This window comes from Medicago sativa, chromosome 5, assembly GCF_051527215.1.
Source record: "Medicago sativa cultivar Bolivia chromosome 5, Bolivia_mono, whole genome shotgun sequence".
NCBI classification, from domain to species: Eukaryota; Viridiplantae; Streptophyta; class Magnoliopsida; order Fabales; family Fabaceae; genus Medicago; species Medicago sativa.
The window spans coordinates 62,573,370-62,595,038 of NC_140753.1; the positions used below are offsets into that span (position 1 = coordinate 62,573,370).

A 21,669-nucleotide genomic window follows, 5' to 3' on the forward strand; every position below is an offset into this window, starting at 1 on the left:
ATCAAACTCAGAACTCTTACCCTAACTGAAAGAATCTTGTAGTCAAAGTACTTGGATGAATGTTCAATGACTAATCCAATTATTCACTGACTAATCAAGCATACAACTCTCACCCTAATGACAAGATTCTTTGACCTAAACTACTTCCAAGATATCAAGACGACTCATAAAACTCACAACTCTTACCCTAATTGAAAGAATCTTGTAGTCAAAGTACTTGGATGAATGTTCAATGACTAATCAAAGTACTTTGATGAATGTCCAATGAATAATAAAATTTTCAACCGACTAATCAAGCTTAAAACTCTAACCCTAATGACAAGATCTTTCGACCCAAACTACTTTCAATACGTCAGAACGAGTGATCAAACTCGCAACTCTTACCCTAACTGAAAGAATCTTGGAGTCAAAGTATTTGGATGAATGTTCAATGACTAATCAAACTCTTGTTATCCGCTAACCAAGCTTACAACTATGACCCTAATGACAACTCTAACCATAATGATAAGATTCTTCAACCTAAACTACTTCCAAGATTTCAAAACGAGTGATCGAACTCACAACTCTTACCCTAACTGAAAGAATCTTGGAGTCAAAGTACTTCATTGAACGTTCAGTGACTAACCAAACTCTTAACGATTGATCAAACTCAAAATTCTTACCTTAACTGAAAGAATCTTGGAGTCAAAGTACCTGGATGAACGTTCAATGACTAATCAAACTATTTATCGACTAATCAGGCTTACAACTCTAACCCTAATGACAAGATTCTTTGACCTAAACTACTACAAAGACTTCTTAACGACTAATCAAACTCAAAATTCTTACCCTAACTGAAAGAATCTTAGAGTCAAAATACTTGGATGAACGTTCAATGACTAATCAAACTATTTACCGACTAACCAAGCTCACAACTCTAACCATAATGACAAGTTTCTTAGACCTAAACTACTACAAAGACTTCAAAATGATTCATCAAACTCATAACTCTTACCCTAACTGAAAGAATTTTGTAGTGAAAGTACTTATATGCACGTTCAATGACTAATCCAACTATTTATCGACTAATCAACCTTACAACTCTCACCCTAATGACTAGTTTCTTAGACCTAAACTATTACAAAGACTTCAAAACGATTGATCAAACTCATAACTCTTACCCTAACTGAAAGAATCTTCGAGTGAAGGTACTTGGATCAACGTTCAATGACTAATCAAACTCTTTACCGACTAATCAAGCTTGTAACTCTCACCCTAATGACAATTTTCTTAGACCTAAACTACTACAAAGATTTTAGAACGATTGGTCAAACTCAAAACTCTTACCCTAACTAAAAGAATCTTGCAGTGAAAGTACTTGAATAACCGTTCAATGACTAATCAAAATATTTACCAACTAATCAAGCTCGTAACTCTCACAGTAACGACAATTCAATTTTTCCTAAACTACTTCATCGATGTCTGAACGATTGATCAAACTCACAACTCTTACCCTAATTGAAAGAAACTTATACGGAAATTACTTTGATGAATGTTCAATGAATAATCAAATTGTTCATCGACTAATCAAGCTTACAACTATCACCCTAACAACAAGAATCTTCGATCTAAACTACCTGAAAGATTGTTAATTGATCTATCAAGAGTTCACAACGACTAGTCAAACCCACAACTCTTACCCTAATAGAAATAATCTTATAAAGAAAGTCATAAATGTAAACTGACATAAAATGACATTTTTTATTCATAATATTTTTTTTAGAGGTCATAAATATTTAAGATATTTAGTCATTTAAATTTATCATAACAATCAATATAATTTTGGTTAAAATTTTGTTTTTTTACTTCGTTCGGTTTGTATACTTTATGAATGAATAAAATATAAAATTTTATTTTATAGACAAAGTAAAAAATAATCTATTAATATATAGGATTAAAAATGATAAAACAAATAAGTGTTAAAAGAATAGCAACAAAAAACTAACATACGTAATCTATTATTTTTACGGCAAAATACGTAATATATATATTCGGGAAACAACATCATAGCACTAAGCCTAATACATTTAATATAAGATTTAATGTATATTAAATATATATAAATACGCAATTATATATATTAATGTAACATTTAATATAAGATTTAATGTATATTTAATATATACGCAATTATATATATTAAATTTATTCGGGAAACTAACATACGTAATATATTAGGGTGAATAATTTTGATTTAATGTATATTTAATTTTTTTTTTGGTATAATAATGTATATTTAATTTATAAATACAATTTATTGTATATTTAATTTATAAATATGATTTATTGTATATTTAATTTATATTATGATTTAAGGAAAATTTAATAATTTCCTTCTACCATTAAGCCCAATACAACATTTTCTTATGGGTCTTATTTTGTTATATAAGCCCAATACAACATTTGCAAAAAAAAACATTAAAATATTCCGATTTATTCAACAAGTGGGACCCGCGTGTACTGTAGCAGCAACAACATCAGCAGGTCACCCATGCCTTTCTCTCTCCAGATCTGAACCGTTGGAATATAATAATAATATATCAATGGCTCACAATGGCTGTCAGGCTTATATGCACAAGTTGTGTTTTGTGCACAAAAAGATAAATTTGTGCATTCTAAACTGGGCCATCTTTAACTTGTACCTTGAGGGCACAAATTAACATTTCCATTATTTCTAATGACATGAATCTTTTTTCATGTGGGTGCTATTCATGGGAATATAAATTTACCCATCCTTCTCCCATGGGAATAAAAATGACTAGAACATGGTGAAATATTTTCCAAAGTATTATTTTACTCAAAGGCATTTGTTTTTTCCATCCTACCAAACATATATATGAATACTTTTTTCTTTTTTGAGGCAATATATGAATACTTTTTTTCAAATCCTCTATTCTCAGGAATACATCTTCCATCTCCGAAACAAAAACGCCTCCTAAATGTTAATGAAAATAATTTGTCGGCGGCAAATTCTACGATTAACATTCCGTGGAAGTTGTTTCTTGGACATATATTTGAAAAATTCCACGAAAAGGAAATTTTGGGTGTTTTCCATGACATTTGTTCCTTGAAAAATTCTAGTGTTCTTGTAGTGCTAATAGTATTCTATATTTTGTGTATTGTATAAAATAAAATAGAAAGTTATGCCATAGTCCAATCCATTGTTTAAGCCTTCTTTATTCAAACTAATGTTCAAATGTTTAAGCCTTCTTTATTCAAACTAATGTTCAAATGAGCACTAACATGTTAGTTTATCTCTTTTTTTCTACTTTCCTTGTATATATAAAGATATATCAACTATGGTATATCAAAGAATTTCGCTGAATAAGACTAAAATAAACTATTTCAGTAGTGTTCAATATTGTCCCTATTATAGTGTTATTATTTTAGTGGGATTTAACTATTTTTTTAATCAATAATTTAAATATCCTATTGTACCTTGTGGTGTTATTTTGGTCTAGTGTTGTTGGTGAGACCTTAAAGTGTGCTTCTCATAAGATCTCAAATTTGATTATTTTCGATGACAATTTTGATATGCTAATTCATAGACATCATTGTTGTGGCTTTAACCGGGGATTGAACCCCAATAAGTAGACAAATCCAACCCAAAAAAGGTCATCCCCTTTATGTTATAAATTATAGTTTTTGTTTTATTCCATCATAAAATACTTAAACTATGTAATAGAATGTAAAACCTATGTTTAATTTTCATTCATTCCATTCCGTTCACTTTATTTTGTTACATATACTCATCCGAACATTTTTTTATTGAAAAATAAAAATTAATAGTGAAAGATCTTGTTGCGTAGAGATTCATACATGCAGTACAATCTCTGGTCATTATTATAAGAAAAATAAATCATTTTTTAGGTTCATTGAATAACTTATATGTTTAATCTATAATATAGACAATAAACATCTTTTATTCAATAAATCTAAAAAGTAATATTTTGCCTAATAGTGACCGGAGGTGTAATACACAACAAATTAAAGATTCATAAGAAAATCAAAATCATCAAGCTTGAAATCCCAAAAGAAGTCATCAACATTTGGAACCTCCATATCAAAGTTGTTCTCTTCTTGTAGTGAAGAGCATGAGCCAATTTTGTCACTGTTTACTTGTTCTTCCAAGTTCCATAAACTGTCCGACCACATTCCACATGGTACGGGAACATTACCTAGACTTAGTTGTGAAGCAGAAGCACAATCTCTACCAATTTGATTTGGAACCATAATCTCTGATGAGCCATCACGATCCATGATAATTTTACTATCTTTATTTAAATTCAATATTGGTTGTGTCATGAAAGATGAAGAAGTTGAAAGAGTTATAGGTCGAGGTTTAATAACTTCATGAGCTTTCATTGTTTCCTTAGATCTCTCTTTTTCATTTTTTTCTAATGATGCTGAAAGAACCTTCTTCCGCAGATGTGTATTCCAATAGTTTTTCACATCATTAGCTGTTCTACTAGGAAGCCTTGCAGCAATCAATGACCATCTACATTATATGTATAAATATAAATACATTAGCTAAAATGTTATCTAAAGAATATAAAAATATTGATATATATAGCTAGGCTACATGCATTGCCCTTGGAAGCTTACCTATTCCCTAGGAGATTGTGTAGCCTTGTGATCATATCAGCTTCATCTTCGGTAATGCTTTCTCTGTTGATATTGGGGTTTAAATAATTTACCCACCTCAATCTACAGCTTTTTCGGCACCTATTCAATCCTGTCAATTGCATATATGTATATGTAACAAAACAAATATTTTGAATATATATATATATATATATATATATATATATATATATATATAATATAAAATCTCAAAAGAGAATCACAGAACAACATTTGTTTGTTTTGTGTAGTTTTTCATCTTCTGTTTGGTATTAGTTGGCTAGGTGTGGTTATTATTTGCGAGACAAATTTTTCCTCCTCCTTTTGGATTTTCGCTGTTTTGTTTTCGAGGAAGGGAAAATGAGGTTGGTATTGGCTTTGCATGCAGTTTGTGGTTAATTTATAAGGCCAGAAAACGACATTTTCAAAAGTAACTCCAAATGCAAATTAATTGGTTAATTACATCAAAGTTTTATTTTGAAAATTGCATGTAGTCAAAGAAAAAGGGTGGGTCATGTTTATATTATGGGTGGTGTATTAATCCTCTTATATGTACTCATAGAGAGTAGGAGGTGTTAGGTTGTGGTGTTTGAGCTAATTAGCTTTTGATGTTTTATAATAAAACCCACTTTTATTATATTTGCATATTTCCTTTTGCTGCTCCAAAAAGAATTAAATATAGGTTATACTAACTTATGTCTTTAGGGCACCAGTTAAGAACTAAAGGAAGAAGATGAAAGATAAATTTTGGATTGACGAAATAAATTTTTAAACTTTTGAAAGATTAAATATACAATACAATTTTCAATACTATATATTTTTATATGGGTTTTTCTATCATGTGCAAATTTGCACATGTTATGAAGTTTAAAGTAGTAACTTCGACTTGAAACTTGTGTTTTTTATAATAAATATGTAGCTTTTGAATAAAAATTGTTGATTTTCAATATAAAGTTACTACTCTTGGTTACCTTAACATGTGCAATATTGCACATGTTAGACAAACCCTTTTTATATTTGGGTGGGTTTCTTAACATTTGTCTTAAGGGCACAATTAGCCTTTCTCATATGATATTTCATATTATTAATTAAAAATCAACAAATGATAGATTAATGCCCACTAAAAAATTAGAGCAATGCAACATTCCATACTATTAATTAAAAAAGTGAAATAAACATTCAAATTTATATGTACGGTTCGATGTTGATTTGGTTTTTTAAATTCAATTTAATTCAATCCGTTTGGAATATAAGCACTCCTAACATTGGATGTACTTTTTCTCTAAAAAAAAAAAAAAAAAACATTGGACTGTTTTGCGTATGAGCTTACCTCTAGGAAAAATTTGTCTTTGGATTGTTTTGCATGTGAGCTTACCTCTAGCAAAAATTTGTCAAAAAACATAATAATCTGTGACGGTATATATAGAAAAGTAAATAAAATTATGCATGGGATAATTTACATTTGTTTCTATATATATATATAGTTATTTAATTAAACAAATACGTAGTAGTACAAAGCAACGTTCATTATACCTGTTCTTTTGGGAATTAAATGCCATTTTCCTTCACCATACTTGTGAATGTAAGCCTTGAGTAAGTTGTCTTCCTCATATGTCCATGGACCTTTTCTCAAACCTCTGGTATTCTCCATACGCACCTTTCCATAATTGTCCAGACACAGATATATATAGGCATGATCTTTTCACACATATAGATATAAAAGACAAAATAGTAGTATTACACAACTTTTCCACTCATTTTTTTTTTTGTCTCATACGTCATTTTCTTTCATTTTCACCAGAAAGGTACTGTATTTTTTTTTCTTAGATAAGATTTGTGGCAAGTATCGGATACGCTGAGCCACAAAAGTTCTTTAATGATTAGTATTAGTAGAGTAAACAAGGATAATTCTTAGATAGTCACAAACACAAATCCAAATCATTTAAGGCGATATCCTATTCGAAATTAAGATTGATGATGAGGATGCTACCTTGATTCTGATAGTTTCTTTACCATTGTCATATGAGAACTTTAGGGAGTCTTTCATTAGGCCTAACACATGGGGCTGCTCCTGCTTCGATATATTTTGATTTATGTGTGGAATTATAGGCCATACAATCAATACAGTAAGAAACAAACTCTTTCTGGGAAAACAGTTTCAATATCAATCATTGAGGGGGTTATGCGACAGATGAACAACTTTAACTGTGATGATGATGATACGTGATTTTGGATTTGGAATGATTCTAATTCTGCAGTGATAAATTTTACACGCCGCAAGAAGTCACTAATGAGTTGAGTCAACATATATGAAAACAAATGCAATGATGATGTAGCGTGATTTTGGGATGAGAAATATGCGACAGAATATTCATGAGCTAACAATTTGTAAAAAAGAAAAAAATAATCATAGGTTAACACAATTTGAATATGATAGATAAATAATTTAAAAAAAAATCACATATGATATCTCAAGACCTTTTGAAATCAGCTGTCATAAACATTTTCTCAATTTAAATTAAGGTCTTATATTCGAAATCTGTTGTATCAAAACCTCAAATAATATGTCTACAAGTCCTAGCTCAACTGATAAAATGTCAAAATTATTAGACCAGACACCATGACCGGGATTCGAAACCCAGCACCTTCACTTGTATGAGAATCTCTCTCTCTCTCTCTCTCTCTCTCTCTCTCTCTCTCTCTCTCTCTCTCTCTCTCTCTCTCTCTCTCTCTCTCTCCCTCCCTCTCTCTCTCTCTCTCCCTCCCTCCCTCCCTCCCTCCCTCCCTCCCTCCCTCCCTCTATCTATCTGTATATATATGTCTTTGATGTTGTACATAATTAGGTCACCGACACAACTCTATCAACATCTTTGACAACTCAAATCAAATCTGCTACATAATCAACTATGAAGATCTACAAAAAGAACATATAATAAAATAGTCTGAGACGCGCTGATCCTGTTGTCCTTAAGGATTTTTCGCGTAATATACACAATTCCCTCATGATTTAACAAAACCTTTCTGATAAGAATTGAGTATACAAAATTCACAATAAGAAATTTTCAGGACGATGAAGACCCGCAATTAATTTGTGAGGGATAGTAAAATTTTTCTCTTGTACGTTTGTATAACTACTACTCATCATCTTGGCAAGTAAAAAGTGTATTAATATAGACACACCAGTTTAGAGAATTAAGCTTTGACCAAGCAATAATTATTGCCACGTTCAAGAGAGATATAAAGAAAAGACACTTATAAAACTTTTAAATTAAAGCAAGGGCATAAAACCAAGTCAAACGTACTATAAATTAATAATATATTAATAATAATTTATGACTGTAAAAAAATCTGCTAAAAAAATTACCATTGAAAATATGGGACACAAAATATTTAAAACATTTAAAATATACTAAAAATTTACAACGACAGTGACAACTCATTCAACTGACCCTTTGACTACCATTCCACGACTCGTTAATTTCACTCTATTTGGCAACCGACGATGAAACATTTGCGAAGAGCACACAATCACCTTAGAAGGTGCATTACTCTCCCAAAGCCTTCCTATTAATTTTCCTCTATCACCCCCAAAACGAATAATAGAAAATTTGGATAAGAGTGTTATATATATATATATATATATATATATATATATATATATATATATATATATATATATATATATATATATATATATATATATATATGGGTTTTGCTAGAAGACACATTTTGTGAAGGTGTTTTTTAGTAAGTTATTCTATGAACATTTGTTAAAAGACACCAACTATTTTTTATGAATGTGTCTTTTAGCAAAGTTATAACTAAAAAGTGGAAATCACACCTTGAGGTGTGGCTTGCTAAAAGATACCTTCATGGGTGGCTTCTAGCAAAACCCTATATATATATATATATATATATATAGACACACACACACACACACACACTAAACGAAAAAAGATAAACGATAGTGAAGTGATAAATATGATAAGTTGATGATTTTAGAATGAGGTGTTCAATTAATGTATATTCATCAAATACATTGATTTTTAATTTTTTTCATTTCGAGATTTTCAAACTTTTTAGACTTGAAGCTGAAAATAAATCGGAAGCACGTATCCAATTGCACCTGATGCCCTCAACGTGCATGTCTTTAGAAATAACATGCAAAACAAAAATCCCTATGAAAAGTGACTGATACTATTATCCTATAATGGAATCAATCATTTATAAAATAATAAAGTCAATTGTTTTACATATGATGTGATGTGTTGAATTACGTGGGACTAATTTGATTTGTAGTCATGGATGGATGAACCTGAGTGTCACTGCTAGCTTGGGCCCTGGCACTGGGTACATTGTCGACAATGCATGTCCTTCGTGGACGAATGTAAGGACAAATGCCATCATTGAGGGTCTGTTTGGATGATCAAAGAAAGTGAAAGGAAAGAAAGAATAAGGAAAGATTATATGAGGAAAGAAAAAGAATAGAAAGTGAGAGGATTGTTTTGGTTGTTTGGTATAAAAGAAAGTGGAATAGAAAGTTGAAGGAAAGAAAGATATATATTTATTAATTGACATAAATACCCTCATATATACACCCCTTTAATATATATATATAAAATTACATATATATATATATATATATATAAAATTACATGCTTCGTGAAAAAAGAAAATGTGGCTAAGTTGAATTGTACAAATTAGGATAGGAAGAAAAAAATTGAAACAGCAAAGTGCAAAAATAAAAAGAGAGAAACAACAAATGAATAGTAACATAAATTAATGTAATAAAAGCAGGGGTGCTTTGGACTTTTCATACAAAATGTGATTGTTCCTCACCCTTTCTGCCCATACTGGCGTGGAAAGATTTCCATGGTGGGTCCCATAAGATTCTTTCTTTCCTTAGCCATTTTATTGAGTTCCAAACTGCAGAAAATGTTTCTTTCCCTCAACTTTCTGTCCTCCCCACAATCTTTCCTTGGAAACAAACAGACCCTGAATGACTGTTTTACGCTCACTATTATGTAGAATCGACAATGACATTATGCTCACTGGTCTTATTACTTTAGGCATTTCTTGTTTGTTTCCATTTTCATTACAAATGGAAAACAATATATTTTTTTACTACAAATAGCATTCATTTATTTTTTTAACAGCAAAGTTAAGATTTATTATCAAAAACAAGATAAATACAAATAGTACTTAATTCAACAATCGATGAAAAGTATATGCTGCGGGTATTCGGCCCATCAAAAAGAATCCAAAAAAAAACTAACTATTCAAACAAAGAAGAGCGTATGAAAACCATTTGTAATACCAATAAGGTCCTCTTTTTGAAGTAGATATGATATTTAGTTTTTTCTCTTTGAAGGACTTGAATCTAGGATCTTCAACTCCTTAGAAATAATCAAGCATAATTTTTAGGAGGTTATGCTCAAAATATAGGTAACTCAATTAATGGTTTTCATATGCTATTATGAGCCCGTTTGTTACAGATTAAAATAAAAGTGATTTTGACATAAAATAATTTAGAGATTATTTTTTAGAGATTTTTTGAAAAATCAGAATCTATTTTGCGTTTGTTTAGCGGTGTAAAAATCACTTTTTAAAAAAAAAATAATTTGTTTGTTTGGATACAGCTATATAAAAGCGATTTTTTTGTTACAAAATTAGTTCAATTTTTAGATCCATATTTTCTCTCTCCTCTAAAAAAAATCTATTTTTTTAGAAGCTGCTCTCAACAGCTTCTCATTTGAAGCTGTTTTTAGATTTTTTTTAGATTCTGATTTTTTTAAAAATCTGTAACAAACGAATGCAATATTCTTAAAAGTGATTATTTTATTAAAAAAAGTGATTTTTTCCTAAAAAAAACTATAACAAACGGGCTCATAATAATTAATGCATTAATATTCTCCATTAGAAAAAAAGTATAAAGAAGCATAAAAGATTGCTAGTATGCTGAGCAAGTTCACAATTGGTTCAAATAGCAATTATCTGTCCAAACGTTGATAGATTGTCTATAGAGTTTTGATTGACAATCTGGTAATGTCTTTTTATTCCGTGCCAAAAAGAAGTTATGTGGTGACTAATACGTTTCTTGCTCTACGCATACTGCCATGTTCCTCACTGTTCGGTATTTTCCACTGCCATGTTATTTTACTATATTTTTAGTTAAGTTTAATTTCATAAATTTATGCTTTTATTTATGTTTTATTTGCATTTCACTACATTTTCATTTGTCTTGAATAAATACTATAATTCAGTCCTCGTGAGCTTAGCTCAGTTGGTTGGACAATGCATAAATAAAATATGCAAGGTCCGGGGTTCAAACCCCGGCCACTACCAAAAAGACTACCCAAAAAAAAAATTACTATAATTCAAGAGAAATATAGACATGGTGCAAAAAGGATGGAATTCCAAAATCATTGAAGAGTTCGTTGACCAAGCCAAGTCCTTAGGTTCGGTTTAATTTCTAAATCAAAAACAACAATTGTGGAGACAATAACTTACTACTTTAATTTGTTACTTGAAATGATTTAATGCACTTGTCGAATTTGTTATCTTAGATCAACAACTTGATTAGTAGTCAAATGCATCGATATCGTCGGAAAGTTTCCATTAACCAACCTCCCTTGACTTTAGAGTTTTTTTTCTGGAGTATTTTTCCCTTTATTTTGGTTTCATAACTTATGTTGTTTAATATGAGAATATCCTAATTAAAAAAAGGTTGTACTTTATTAATGACAAGTACTTGGTTGTCAGTAAATTATGTTTGGTGATATAGTTTTATAAATTGTGGAATATCCCTTATCGCCATTTTTAGAAGAATTGTATAATTTATAGCTGTAGAAAATAAATTTGTTAGAGGGATTGTTGTTAGCGCAGCAGAACTTGCTTGCAATGCAAACTATTGAATTTTTAAGAAAGAGAGAATTGAGAAATTGAGAGAAGAAGGAAGATAGTGAATTTTGTTGTAAATTATGATTCTCATTGATTAATGAAAAGTGTTTACAACTAGCTTATATACAACTTATTTCATGACTTCTTAGTAAGCAATCAAAGTAAAAAATAAAAAGGAGCTAACAACTGTAACAAACTTTCTAACTTTGAGTTTATCTTAACTAACTTGAATTAAAGCTAACAATTGTTAGTCGTTAACATACTATTAAAATCCTAATGTCGTGAGGTTGTATTATACATTTCTCCAAGATACTAGTCTACTCTCAATAGTAGATAGTAGAGGTTCCCACATGCACTATCCTTTCTGATGGGTCCCTAAAAAGGAGATCAAGATGCTTTAATGGAACCGTGCTAATCTTGCAATTAAGAAACCTCTTTGTTCCATTTACCCCCCATTAGACAACTTTTGCAAACACTATGGTTCAAACCACCTTATACCTCTAAACGAAATAGAGGTATAGTTGATTGGTATGAGTTGGAAAAATGAAGGAGTTTTAAGAAAATAATTAATTTCAGGTTTCACTAACAAATTTCCCATTATCCTAACCTGTTACCACTAACATTTGTTTATATAAGATAAACCCTAATAAATTAATGATAGAAAATATATTTTTTAAAAAAAAATATATTATTATTAGCCGTCCAACAACACTAAAACGTGTACATATTTCATGAAGTGCCGCAAGAGTCTAAGAATATGATTTAGGGCCTGTTTGTTTCAGATTTTTTTTTTTTTAAAACTCTATTTTTTCTCTTTAAAAAATCACTTTTTTCATTTTTAAGTGTTTGTTTAGGATTTTTAGAAAAATCATTTTATCAAAAAAATCTATTTTGACCCTAAAATGGAAAACTATTAGGATTAGCTTTTCTCAAAATCTATTTTTTTTTCAAAAACAAGGAGGCAAGATATGTACAAGTCAAAACTCATTTTTTTCATTAAATTGATTTTTATGGGTAGTAGGCAAACTAAAATAACTTCAGATTTTTTTTTTAAATCTCTAAAAAAAAATCTTTAGATTCTTTTAACACAAAATCTATTTTTTTTTTTTTTAAAGCTGAAACAAACGCACCCTTACTAAGTAGCAAGAACACACCTGCATAACCTCAATCCATTACCAAAATTAACAACACAAAAATAAAAATATTAAGAGCAAAAAAATAGGAGTCCAAAACAAAAAATATATATTTTATACATGTAAATGAGCACACGGATTTTTTTTTTTTTGAGGTAAAATGAGCACACAGATAAAGATTTGATTTTTTTTTTGATGAAGAGGAAATTAAAAGACAAGAAAAACAAACTAGCCAATCTGCTGCCTAAATACCCCAGAGGTATCCTCAAGCATGATGATGTCCAATTAAGGAGGAGGAGAAGTCCACATCTTCATGACAAGATAAAGATTTGATTATCTGTTTGGATTTGTGGTATATAGAATAAAAAAATTAAAAAAGTCCAAAACAAAAAAAAAATGCATTTTTTTCTTAAAAAAATGCATTTTATACAAAAGAGGATGAGCACATATAGAAAGATTTAACTGCCTATTTGGATTTATGGTATATAATATAGATTGATTTTTTTTTTCTTCAAAGTAATGAAAATAAAATGCAAACCAGGATTAAGGCCTGAACCTGTTTACAAAAGAGAGAAAGGAAGCCAAAGGCTATCCTATAGCAACAAAACAAAGTGTAGCCTGCCAAGAAAGCATAGGGCTGCACATTCCCCTAAAGAAATCTAATCAGATATAGCATCTGTTATGCAAAATAAATGAGTATCAAAATTTCCTAATCCTGTAATCACCATATCTAGGATTGCTTTTGATAACACCATGTTTGGATCTTGTATTCACAGTATCATAGCCAGTCTCAGTAAGATCTGTAGTGGTTTTGTTTTTTGATTTGGTGCCAGAAAGTGATTTGGGACTCTTGGGCTTTCTAGGTTTCCCTCTCTTGCCCTTTTTAACAGTGTCTGTAGTTTGTGATAAGAATTTGTGCACTTCAGGATGAGCCGCTAACAAAGCCTGTTGCTGCTCGTTACAAGTGTCATGCTCCAATGTGCTATCAGATGCCTAATCAGTGTCCAAATCATCTGCCCAAAATTTTCTTACTTTACCTTTATCCGGTCCAAGATTCTCATCAGTGGTGGTAATAGGTGAAATGATAGGTGAGAGAATAAAATCACCAAGTGTAGTTTTTGGCAGGTGGAGCAGTTTGTATAACAAGAGTAGGATCCCTAGCAGAGCTAGAAGACACAATAGCAGGGCTAATGAATAACAAACTCTCAGCCTTGCTGCACTGCACAGGAGATGTTGGAGCTGATGTGGGTATCCCATCATCAGGCACCAACTTAGTATTGTTTATGATCAAATTTGCAGACTCATAGGAAACATTTTGCAAAGTATCTGAATCCTTAGAGTGTGCAGCTTGACTCAAACTAACTATCTCCTTGGATATCTTATCAGCAATTTCAGCACTATCAATCAAAGTAGCTTTAGAAATTTGATTAGGATCCTTGTCTGCTAACTGCGCCTCCCCTGAAGGAAGTCCACTTTCTTCAAGTAACAAATCAAAAAAATTATGAAGAGATAATGTTGAAGAGTCAATACTCTTCTAGATTGCTGCAATCTCAGGTGCATCCACATTACCTCCTTCCTTCTTGAGCCCCTCTTGGTCAGAGTTGTCCAGACAGACCCAATCAATATTTTGCATCAAAGTCTCAGACGCGCCAGAAGTAGTACCAGTCCCATGTACATTTTGTCCCTGTGACATAACAGGTTTAAGAAAAGGCATGTTATGCATAGTAACAGATTTATTTTTGTTGAGAGGAAAGGCCTTTTGGGACTTAGCAGGCAGCTTGCCAGAAGAGTTACTGGTGTGCACTAAAGGGGTGGCAGCAGCCTTATTAGTAAATTCAGGTGCTACAACAGTCTTTACAGGAGCAGCAACTATGTCTGAATAATGTTGGGTGGAGGCAGTAGGCAGAGGGCCCTGATTAGAAGCATTAGATGCTGACTTGTGGAGAGAAAAATTAGTACCAGGCATCTTACCAGAACTGATAATGTTGTGATAAGTCTTGTTATCTTGCATACCAGTGGGAATCTTATTCACAGACTTAGAAGTCCCTACCATAGTGTTAACAGAATTCAATTTTAAGCAATTTTGAACATCATGACCAATCATCTTACAATGCGTGCAAAAAGAAGGTTGTTTTTTATATTGCACCATAACTGACAAGGCGTGGCCCTCTCTTTCCGCAATAACGGATTCAAACAATTGCTCGGATAAATCAACATCCACCAACACTCTAGCATAGAGTCCGAAACGCCTATTCAAAGTTGTGTCATCAATGATCAATGGTGTACCTAATCCAGAAGCAATTTCCATTAAAGTTTTCTTACGCCAATACTTTTGAGGCAAATGCAAAAGGCACACCCAAATTTGTGCGGGAGTTTGAGCTTATGCCTGTGGGGTGAAATCACTAGACCAACAATAAAACCTCAAAAATCCTTGGTTAAGATTCACGGCTCCCATTGCCCACACCCTTCGCATGTCATCAACCGTATTGAAATGAGACTTGAAAAATCCCTTACCAAGGGGTGTTAACTCCCAATTCTAAATGTTTGGCCACAATTTGCTTAATTTTAACTTCAGGGCCAAAGTAGTTAGAGGGGAGTCTCCCTAGCGCAGGGTAAGACGACAATGGATATTGCTGCAACAATCAACAATCCCTGCCTCATATTCAGCCTGAGTGATTCAAACACGAACGGATTTCCCCATAACAAACTTAGGAGGAAGCTGAGTGAGTTGATAATCAGTGGGACTTGACAAGAATGATAACTCCGGATTTCCCCACATTCTATTAACAAACTTAGCAATTTTGAACGATTTTCTAGATTTTGGTGGCTTCGCCGATGCCACCCCGGAATCCAGAGCAGCCATAAATGGACAAGGGCAAACCATTATCATGGCCAGATAACAAACAAGAACAAAATCGAGCCAGAAAACGTCAGATAGCTTCAGTACTGCAATCCAACTCAAAGAGAGCTCCAAACAGATATTATCAAGCCCAGGGAAAACTTCAGTGAGGAACAATGAACAAAAAGAACAACAAACAAGCCCAAAGCAAATGAACTAGCTTCAAGACAGTAAACATAGTATATCTTTAGAAAATTATGAAATAAAATAGAATGTGATAGCATCCAATTCTATTGTGAATTTGTTAAAAATTACAACAATAAAATACTTGATTTGTGGAGCAAATTAATCAAGCAACTTGTGTGAAAACACATGCAAAAGATAAAACAAAAAAGGAGAAAGAAAGAGAGAACACACAAAAATTTGTTTACCCAGTTCGGTCCAATACTAAACTACTCTAGGGGAGAGAGAAACTCTCTGTTCCACTATAATGATGATGAGTAACTTTATAACATATTCCAAAGGGTTACAAGAATTAGTTTCAAACCTAATTCTACTCAAAGTCCCGAATCTCTTCCCGTGACCAAGAAACACAATCCTAATAGTGTTTCTCCAAGGTAAATCAATGGTGATTCAATCCCAACCCTAGTGTTTGTTGCCAAGAGAAAACTCTACAAACTCTAGTTTTGTTGTTGGCTTCTAAACCCTTGTTTTTCTACTCTCTCACTTTTCATTTATAGAAAAATATAACTCGTAAATTTGGAATGGGTATCACGATGAAGATACGTTTATCTTTTTTTTCTCCTTCAGCGCAAAATATATTTGCATCAAATATTCCTTTTGAAAATATATTTGCATCAAATCTTCCTTCATACAGTACAACAATATATTTACTATTCATAAATATATTTTCAGCAACAATCTTCTCGAAGCACAAAATATATTTGAAACATATATTTTATATTTTTAGCAACAATCTTCTTCATCCGTCAAATTTTAAGGCAATTTCAACAAATTCATTGTTTATCCTTGTTTTTATTCCAATATTGTTAAAAAAAAAGTGTATTGTTTTATTCCATCATCGTAAAATACTCAAACCATAGAATAGAATGTATATGTTTCATTCCGTTCCGTTTATTCGGTTACATACCACTCATGCATGAAACTATTTTTATTGAAAAATAAAAATTTATAATAAAAGACCTTATTATGTAGAGCTTCAACTTAAACTCGCAACTAATAAAGATCCCAAAGAGAATCGAAATCACAGAGGTTGAAATTCCAAAGGGAGTCATCAACATCTAAAAACTCCATATTAAAGTTCTCCTCTTGTAATGAAGAGCCTGAGCCAATTTTCTCACTGCCTAATTGTTCCCCCAAGTTCCATAAATTGTCCGACCACATTGAACACGGTATTGGGACATTATCTATACTTAGTTGTGAAGCAGAAGCACAGTCTCTACCATTTTGAAATGTAACCATAGTGTCTCGATCATCGTGATCTTTGGAAACATTACCATCTTTATTCGAAGCCAGCATTGGTTGTGACGCAAAATTAACATGTTTCGTGGAAACATTACCATCTTTATTCGAAGCCAGCATTAGTTGTGACACAAAATTAACATGTTTCGTGGAAACATTACAATCTTTATTCGAAGCCAGCATTGGTTGTGACACAAAATTAACATGTTTCGTGGAAACATTACAATCTTTATTCGAAGCCAGCATTGGTTGTGACACAAAATTAACATGTTTCCTGGAAACATTACCATCTTTATTCGAAGCCAGCATTGGTTGTGACACAAAATTAACATGTTTCCTATTCAACCATGATGAATGAGTTGAAAAAATTCGAGGTTGGGGTTTAATAACTTCATGAGCTTTCATTGTTTCCTTAGGTTTCTCTTTTTCTTTCTTTCCTTTTGTTTCTGAAACAACCTTCTTCCGCAAATGTGTGTGCCAAAAGTTTTTCACATCATTAGCAGTTCTACCAGGAAGTCTTGCAGCAATCAATGACCATCTATATCACATGTATATGTAAGTAATTAAATAGCTGAAATATTATCTAAACAAGAAGAATATTAAATATAAGAACTTAGATATGTTTGCATAAATATCATGACTAACTCTAGCTAGCAGCTTACCTATAAGAACATACATAAACAAATTTGAATTTTGGCTCGGAAGCTTACCTATTCCCTAGAAGTTTGTGTAACCTTAAGATCATATCAACTTCATCCTCGGCAAAGCTTTCCCTTTTGATGTTGGGACATAAATAATTTAACCACCTCAATCTACAACTTTTACGGCACCTATTCAATCCTGCCAAGTTAACAAATAGTTTCACAATATATACATGTAGAAATGAAATTATGCAAATGGTTTATTAAAGTTTTCATTTAGAGATTAAAACTTACACGTGCTTCCAATAAAGTCATGCCAAATAGATAATTTTGGAGATACTTTAGGACTAACTTAAAGACATGGTATGCAAAAATAGTTACACAGTTAGCATATACATTTTTTTTTTAAACAAGGCAAAATGAGATATATTACGAACAATAGAGTATCATTAATAACACAAGGAGTGCCAATAAGGACCTCAAAAGTATACATGCAATCAAGTCACAAGTAAAGCGAATATAAAACAAATCAGTAGATGCCCAGACAAACAAACGGACTCGACCACCACATATAAATATTTAGACAAATATTAATATTAATAGTCTTCATCCACCAAAAGGAATGTAGTTTCACTTTATCTAGCAACCGATGGATAGGACTTTCGATGTTCTTAAATATTCGGTTGTTCATTTCATTCCACAAAACCCAAACGCAACAAAGCCAAACAAGCTGCAATAAGGAACGACGAGCTCTCAAACCACCTGAAGAATAAGTAAACTAAATAGCATGCTCCTGAAGATGAGACGGGTCGGCCGTAGAAATGCCAAGCCAAGACCGTGCATGGCACCACAGAGAAGTGAAGCAAAGACAATACAAAATAGGGCTGACAATGAACCTAACCAACTCGAAAATAGTTCGATACTCGATTCGATAATTGGTTCGTTGAACTTGGTTCACGAACCAAATGAGTTGAACTTGAGTTGAAAATTAAGCTCATTAAATAAATGAGCTGAACTTGAACTAAGTATAGTTCAACTCGTTTGGTTCATGAACCAACTCGATATATATATATATATATAATATGAAATTTATTACAAGCTTGTTCTAATAATTACTATTTTAATCAAGGATAATTGTTATGTAAGAGAGAGGAAAAAAAGTTAATACCTTCACAAGACTTTTAAATAAACATTTGCATAAAATTGTCCCACATCAGGGAGTTTTGAAGATATTAGAAAGGAGGAGTAGATATATATGAACAACATTACGAATACAATGTAAAACATAGTGGTAGTATCTGCTACATTAGTAAATTTCGTAGTGTATGCTACAGTAGTAAAAGGTGAAAAAAAATGGGGTTGGCTAAAGCTAAAAAAAAAGCTTTTGAAATATGCAACTCGAGCAAACGAGTTGAACCTAACAAGCCAAACTGAGTTGTTCGTGAACTTTAAACGAGCCGAACTCGAGTTAAAAAAAAGGTTCGTTTCGAACTCGAGTCGAGTTTCGAGCCGAACCAATTGTTATAAAGTCGAGTCGAGTCGAGCTCAGACAAGTTCGATTTGACTCGACTCATTTCCAACCCTAATACAAAAACATATGTTGAGCAGTCTCTAATCCTCCACATCCAGGTACACATACCTGATTATCGTGAGAAATAATATTGTGCGCTATCAGATTATCCTTCGTCGGCAACCTGTTCCGAAGGAGTCTCCAGGCCAAAATTGAAACCTTCAAGAGAACCTGTTTATGCCAAATAAAATATGTAATAACATCAGAGCTTGGGGCCTCCTGGTTAGTGAGCATCTTGTACACACCCCTGACCGAGTAACTACCAATAGGATAAAGCCACCACTACCACTGATCTGTATAATTATACTGCAAAGAGGCATCGTGAAGTAAAATCCTACACTCCTCTAACAAATACTCCTCCCATGACCATAGTCGACGACACCACTGCCAAGTCGCCTCGCCTTCCTCCAAACCTAAATCACACATTTCCGCCATTGAAATTGACTTATTCGCAACTAAGTCAAAAAGGTGGCTATACTGCACACGCAAGGGAGAATCTCCCAACCACAGATCCGTCCAGAAGAAAGTATTCACACCATTACCAACACTTCTCACAATATTCTCTTCAAACCACCCGCTTTCATCAACACCTCCACCATCACGAATTTTAACAACCTCCCTCCACCACGAAGAACCACTCCGGCCCCCATCCTCTAACCTTCAACCCTCCTCACCATAACGAGCCACCAATGCCCTAAACCACAAACCTCCTCTATCAATTAACATCCTCCAACATCATTTTCCTAACAAAGCAATGTTAAACTCCCTCATTTTCCTAACCCCCAAACATCCATGCTCCTTATTTAAACAAGCATTTTTTCAACCAATCCAAGAAATTTTCCTATGTTCCTCACTTGCTCTCCAAAAAAATTTATTTAAAAGAGATTCAATAGAAAGGGATTATACCTGACGGAGCTTTGAATATGTTTGTTCAAATTTAAAGTATTGGAGTTTTTAACTTGATTAACTAGTGCACTTTTGCTATTGAATTTATCAATTTACCTTTTTTATTTTATTGATTTTTGGTAAACAGTGGCTCTCGTCCATGATTTCCATTTGATTTATATTGACACAATGACCTCCTTTTTCTTTTTCTATTTTTTAAAATTTAATGGAAGTCGTTGCTAAATTTCTAAGCTTCATTTTTTTTTAAAAGTAGATTAATGCAACGAAAAAAATAATAGATTATTGCAAGATTTGATATTATTAATTAAAAATCAACTAATTGATTAATGTAATAATATTATCGTTGTTATGAAACTATTAGAATAAGAACAAGAATAAAGAGAAGTAGTGAAGGAGAGAGAACAAAGATGATTATGGTATTCTCTTGCGGTGTACAATTATGTTAAATGTGGTCTCTATTTAGAAAAGTACAATGATATGACTTAAGAGTTAAGTAGTTAAGGGATAAGTAGAAATATGTATGACTTACAAGATGAGTAATATGCTATCACTTAAGAGATAAGTACAAGGGTTTTTGTTGTGGACATCCACTTAATATATTCATAACAATCGTAATATTAGTTAAAAATAAATGGTTATTAAAAATTATATATTCAGTTCAATTTTAAAAAAGGAATTCAAAATTCAATCGATTTGAAATATGAACACCTCTAAACCCGAGTGGTGAGATCAGTTTTCTGGTATTTTGGAGAGGATCAATTTTCAGTTTTTATTTGCACTATTTTGGATATGCGTACCCTGGCATAAAGTTTTGTCAAAAGAATAAATAATTGTCAAGATATTTGGAAAAGAAAATTTTGCATTGTTAATTTTCATTTGCTTCTATATATTTGTTAATTTTCATTTGCTTCTATATATTTGTTCAACTTAATTAATTATAGGACAACTACAGAGTTGAATAAGAAAAGAAAATTATGCATGGTTGATTTTCATTTCCTTCTATACAGTTGTTCAACTTAGTTAATTATAGGAAGGACAAATACACAGTTGAATAAGCAACATTAATCATATTTACCCTTATATCAACAAGAAAAAAATTCATATATCTCATAAAAATAAAAATAAAACAAAAATCATATATACCTGCTCTTTGAGAAACTAAATGCCATTTTCCTTCACCATACTTCTGTATACAAGCCTTGAGTAGCTTGTCTTCCTCATATGTCCATGCACCTTTTCTCAAACCTCTAGTCTTCTCCATGTGCTGCTTTCCTTGAATACGCTATCCATATACAAGTATAGGCATCATATTTTTATCTTGATATGTTTTTGAGAGGAAAGGTTGAGTAAAAGACAAAAGAGTTTCTTTCGTAATTAACAAAAGACAAAAGTATGACAGTACCACTTTTCTTTTATTTTTTCTTGATACATCAATTTATTTTATTTTTATAATTTATTTTTTACCATGAAGGCATAGTAATATTTTATTATTTAGATATCAATTGTGCCAAGTATCATATACACTTGGGCACAATT

General features: G+C 32.0%; 2 protein-coding genes across 2 annotated transcripts; both read right to left on the reverse strand.

Annotated features, from left to right (window-relative positions):
• Positions 1-3,821: 3,821 nt before the first annotated feature.
• LOC146923849 (transcription factor MYB113-like) lies at positions 3,822-6,313 on the reverse strand. The gene is made up of 3 exons (XM_085710909.1): positions 6,196-6,313; positions 4,645-4,774; positions 3,822-4,537 (listed from the first exon to the last, which is right to left on the reverse strand). The coding sequence occupies exons 1-3, from the start codon at positions 6,311-6,313 to the stop codon at positions 4,027-4,029; spliced, it is 759 nt and encodes a 252-aa protein (XP_085567035.1). The 3' UTR covers positions 3,822-4,026.
• Positions 6,314-16,585: 10,272 nt separating this feature from the next.
• LOC146923850 (uncharacterized) lies at positions 16,586-21,394 on the reverse strand. Its single transcript, XM_085710910.1, has 3 exons — positions 21,277-21,394; positions 17,727-17,856; positions 16,586-17,554 (listed from the first exon to the last, which is right to left on the reverse strand). The coding sequence occupies exons 1-3, from the start codon at positions 21,392-21,394 to the stop codon at positions 16,771-16,773; spliced, it is 1,032 nt and encodes a 343-aa protein (XP_085567036.1). The 3' UTR covers positions 16,586-16,770.
• Positions 21,395-21,669: the final 275 nt, after the last annotated feature.

Bases quoted from the DNA above. Each gene is read 5' to 3' on its own strand.
- LOC146923849 (XM_085710909.1), bottom strand. From the start codon at position 6,313: ATGGAGAATACCAGAGGTTTGAGAAAAGGTCCATGGACATATGAGGAA. The intron at 4,775-6,195 runs GTATAATGAACG...TGCAATTGACAG, and splicing joins TTTAATTCCCAAAAGAACAG to GATTGAATAGGTGCCGAAAA. The intron at 4,538-4,644 runs GTAAGCTTCCAA...CATATAATGTAG, and splicing joins CACAATCTCCTAGGGAATAG to ATGGTCATTGATTGCTGCAA.
- LOC146923850 (XM_085710910.1), bottom strand. From the start codon at position 21,394: ATGGAGAAGACTAGAGGTTTGAGAAAAGGTGCATGGACATATGAGGAA. The intron at 17,857-21,276 runs GTATATATGATT...TTAACTTGGCAG, and splicing joins TTTAGTTTCTCAAAGAGCAG to GATTGAATAGGTGCCGTAAA. The intron at 17,555-17,726 runs GTAAGCTTCCGA...CATGTGATATAG, and splicing joins CACAAACTTCTAGGGAATAG to ATGGTCATTGATTGCTGCAA.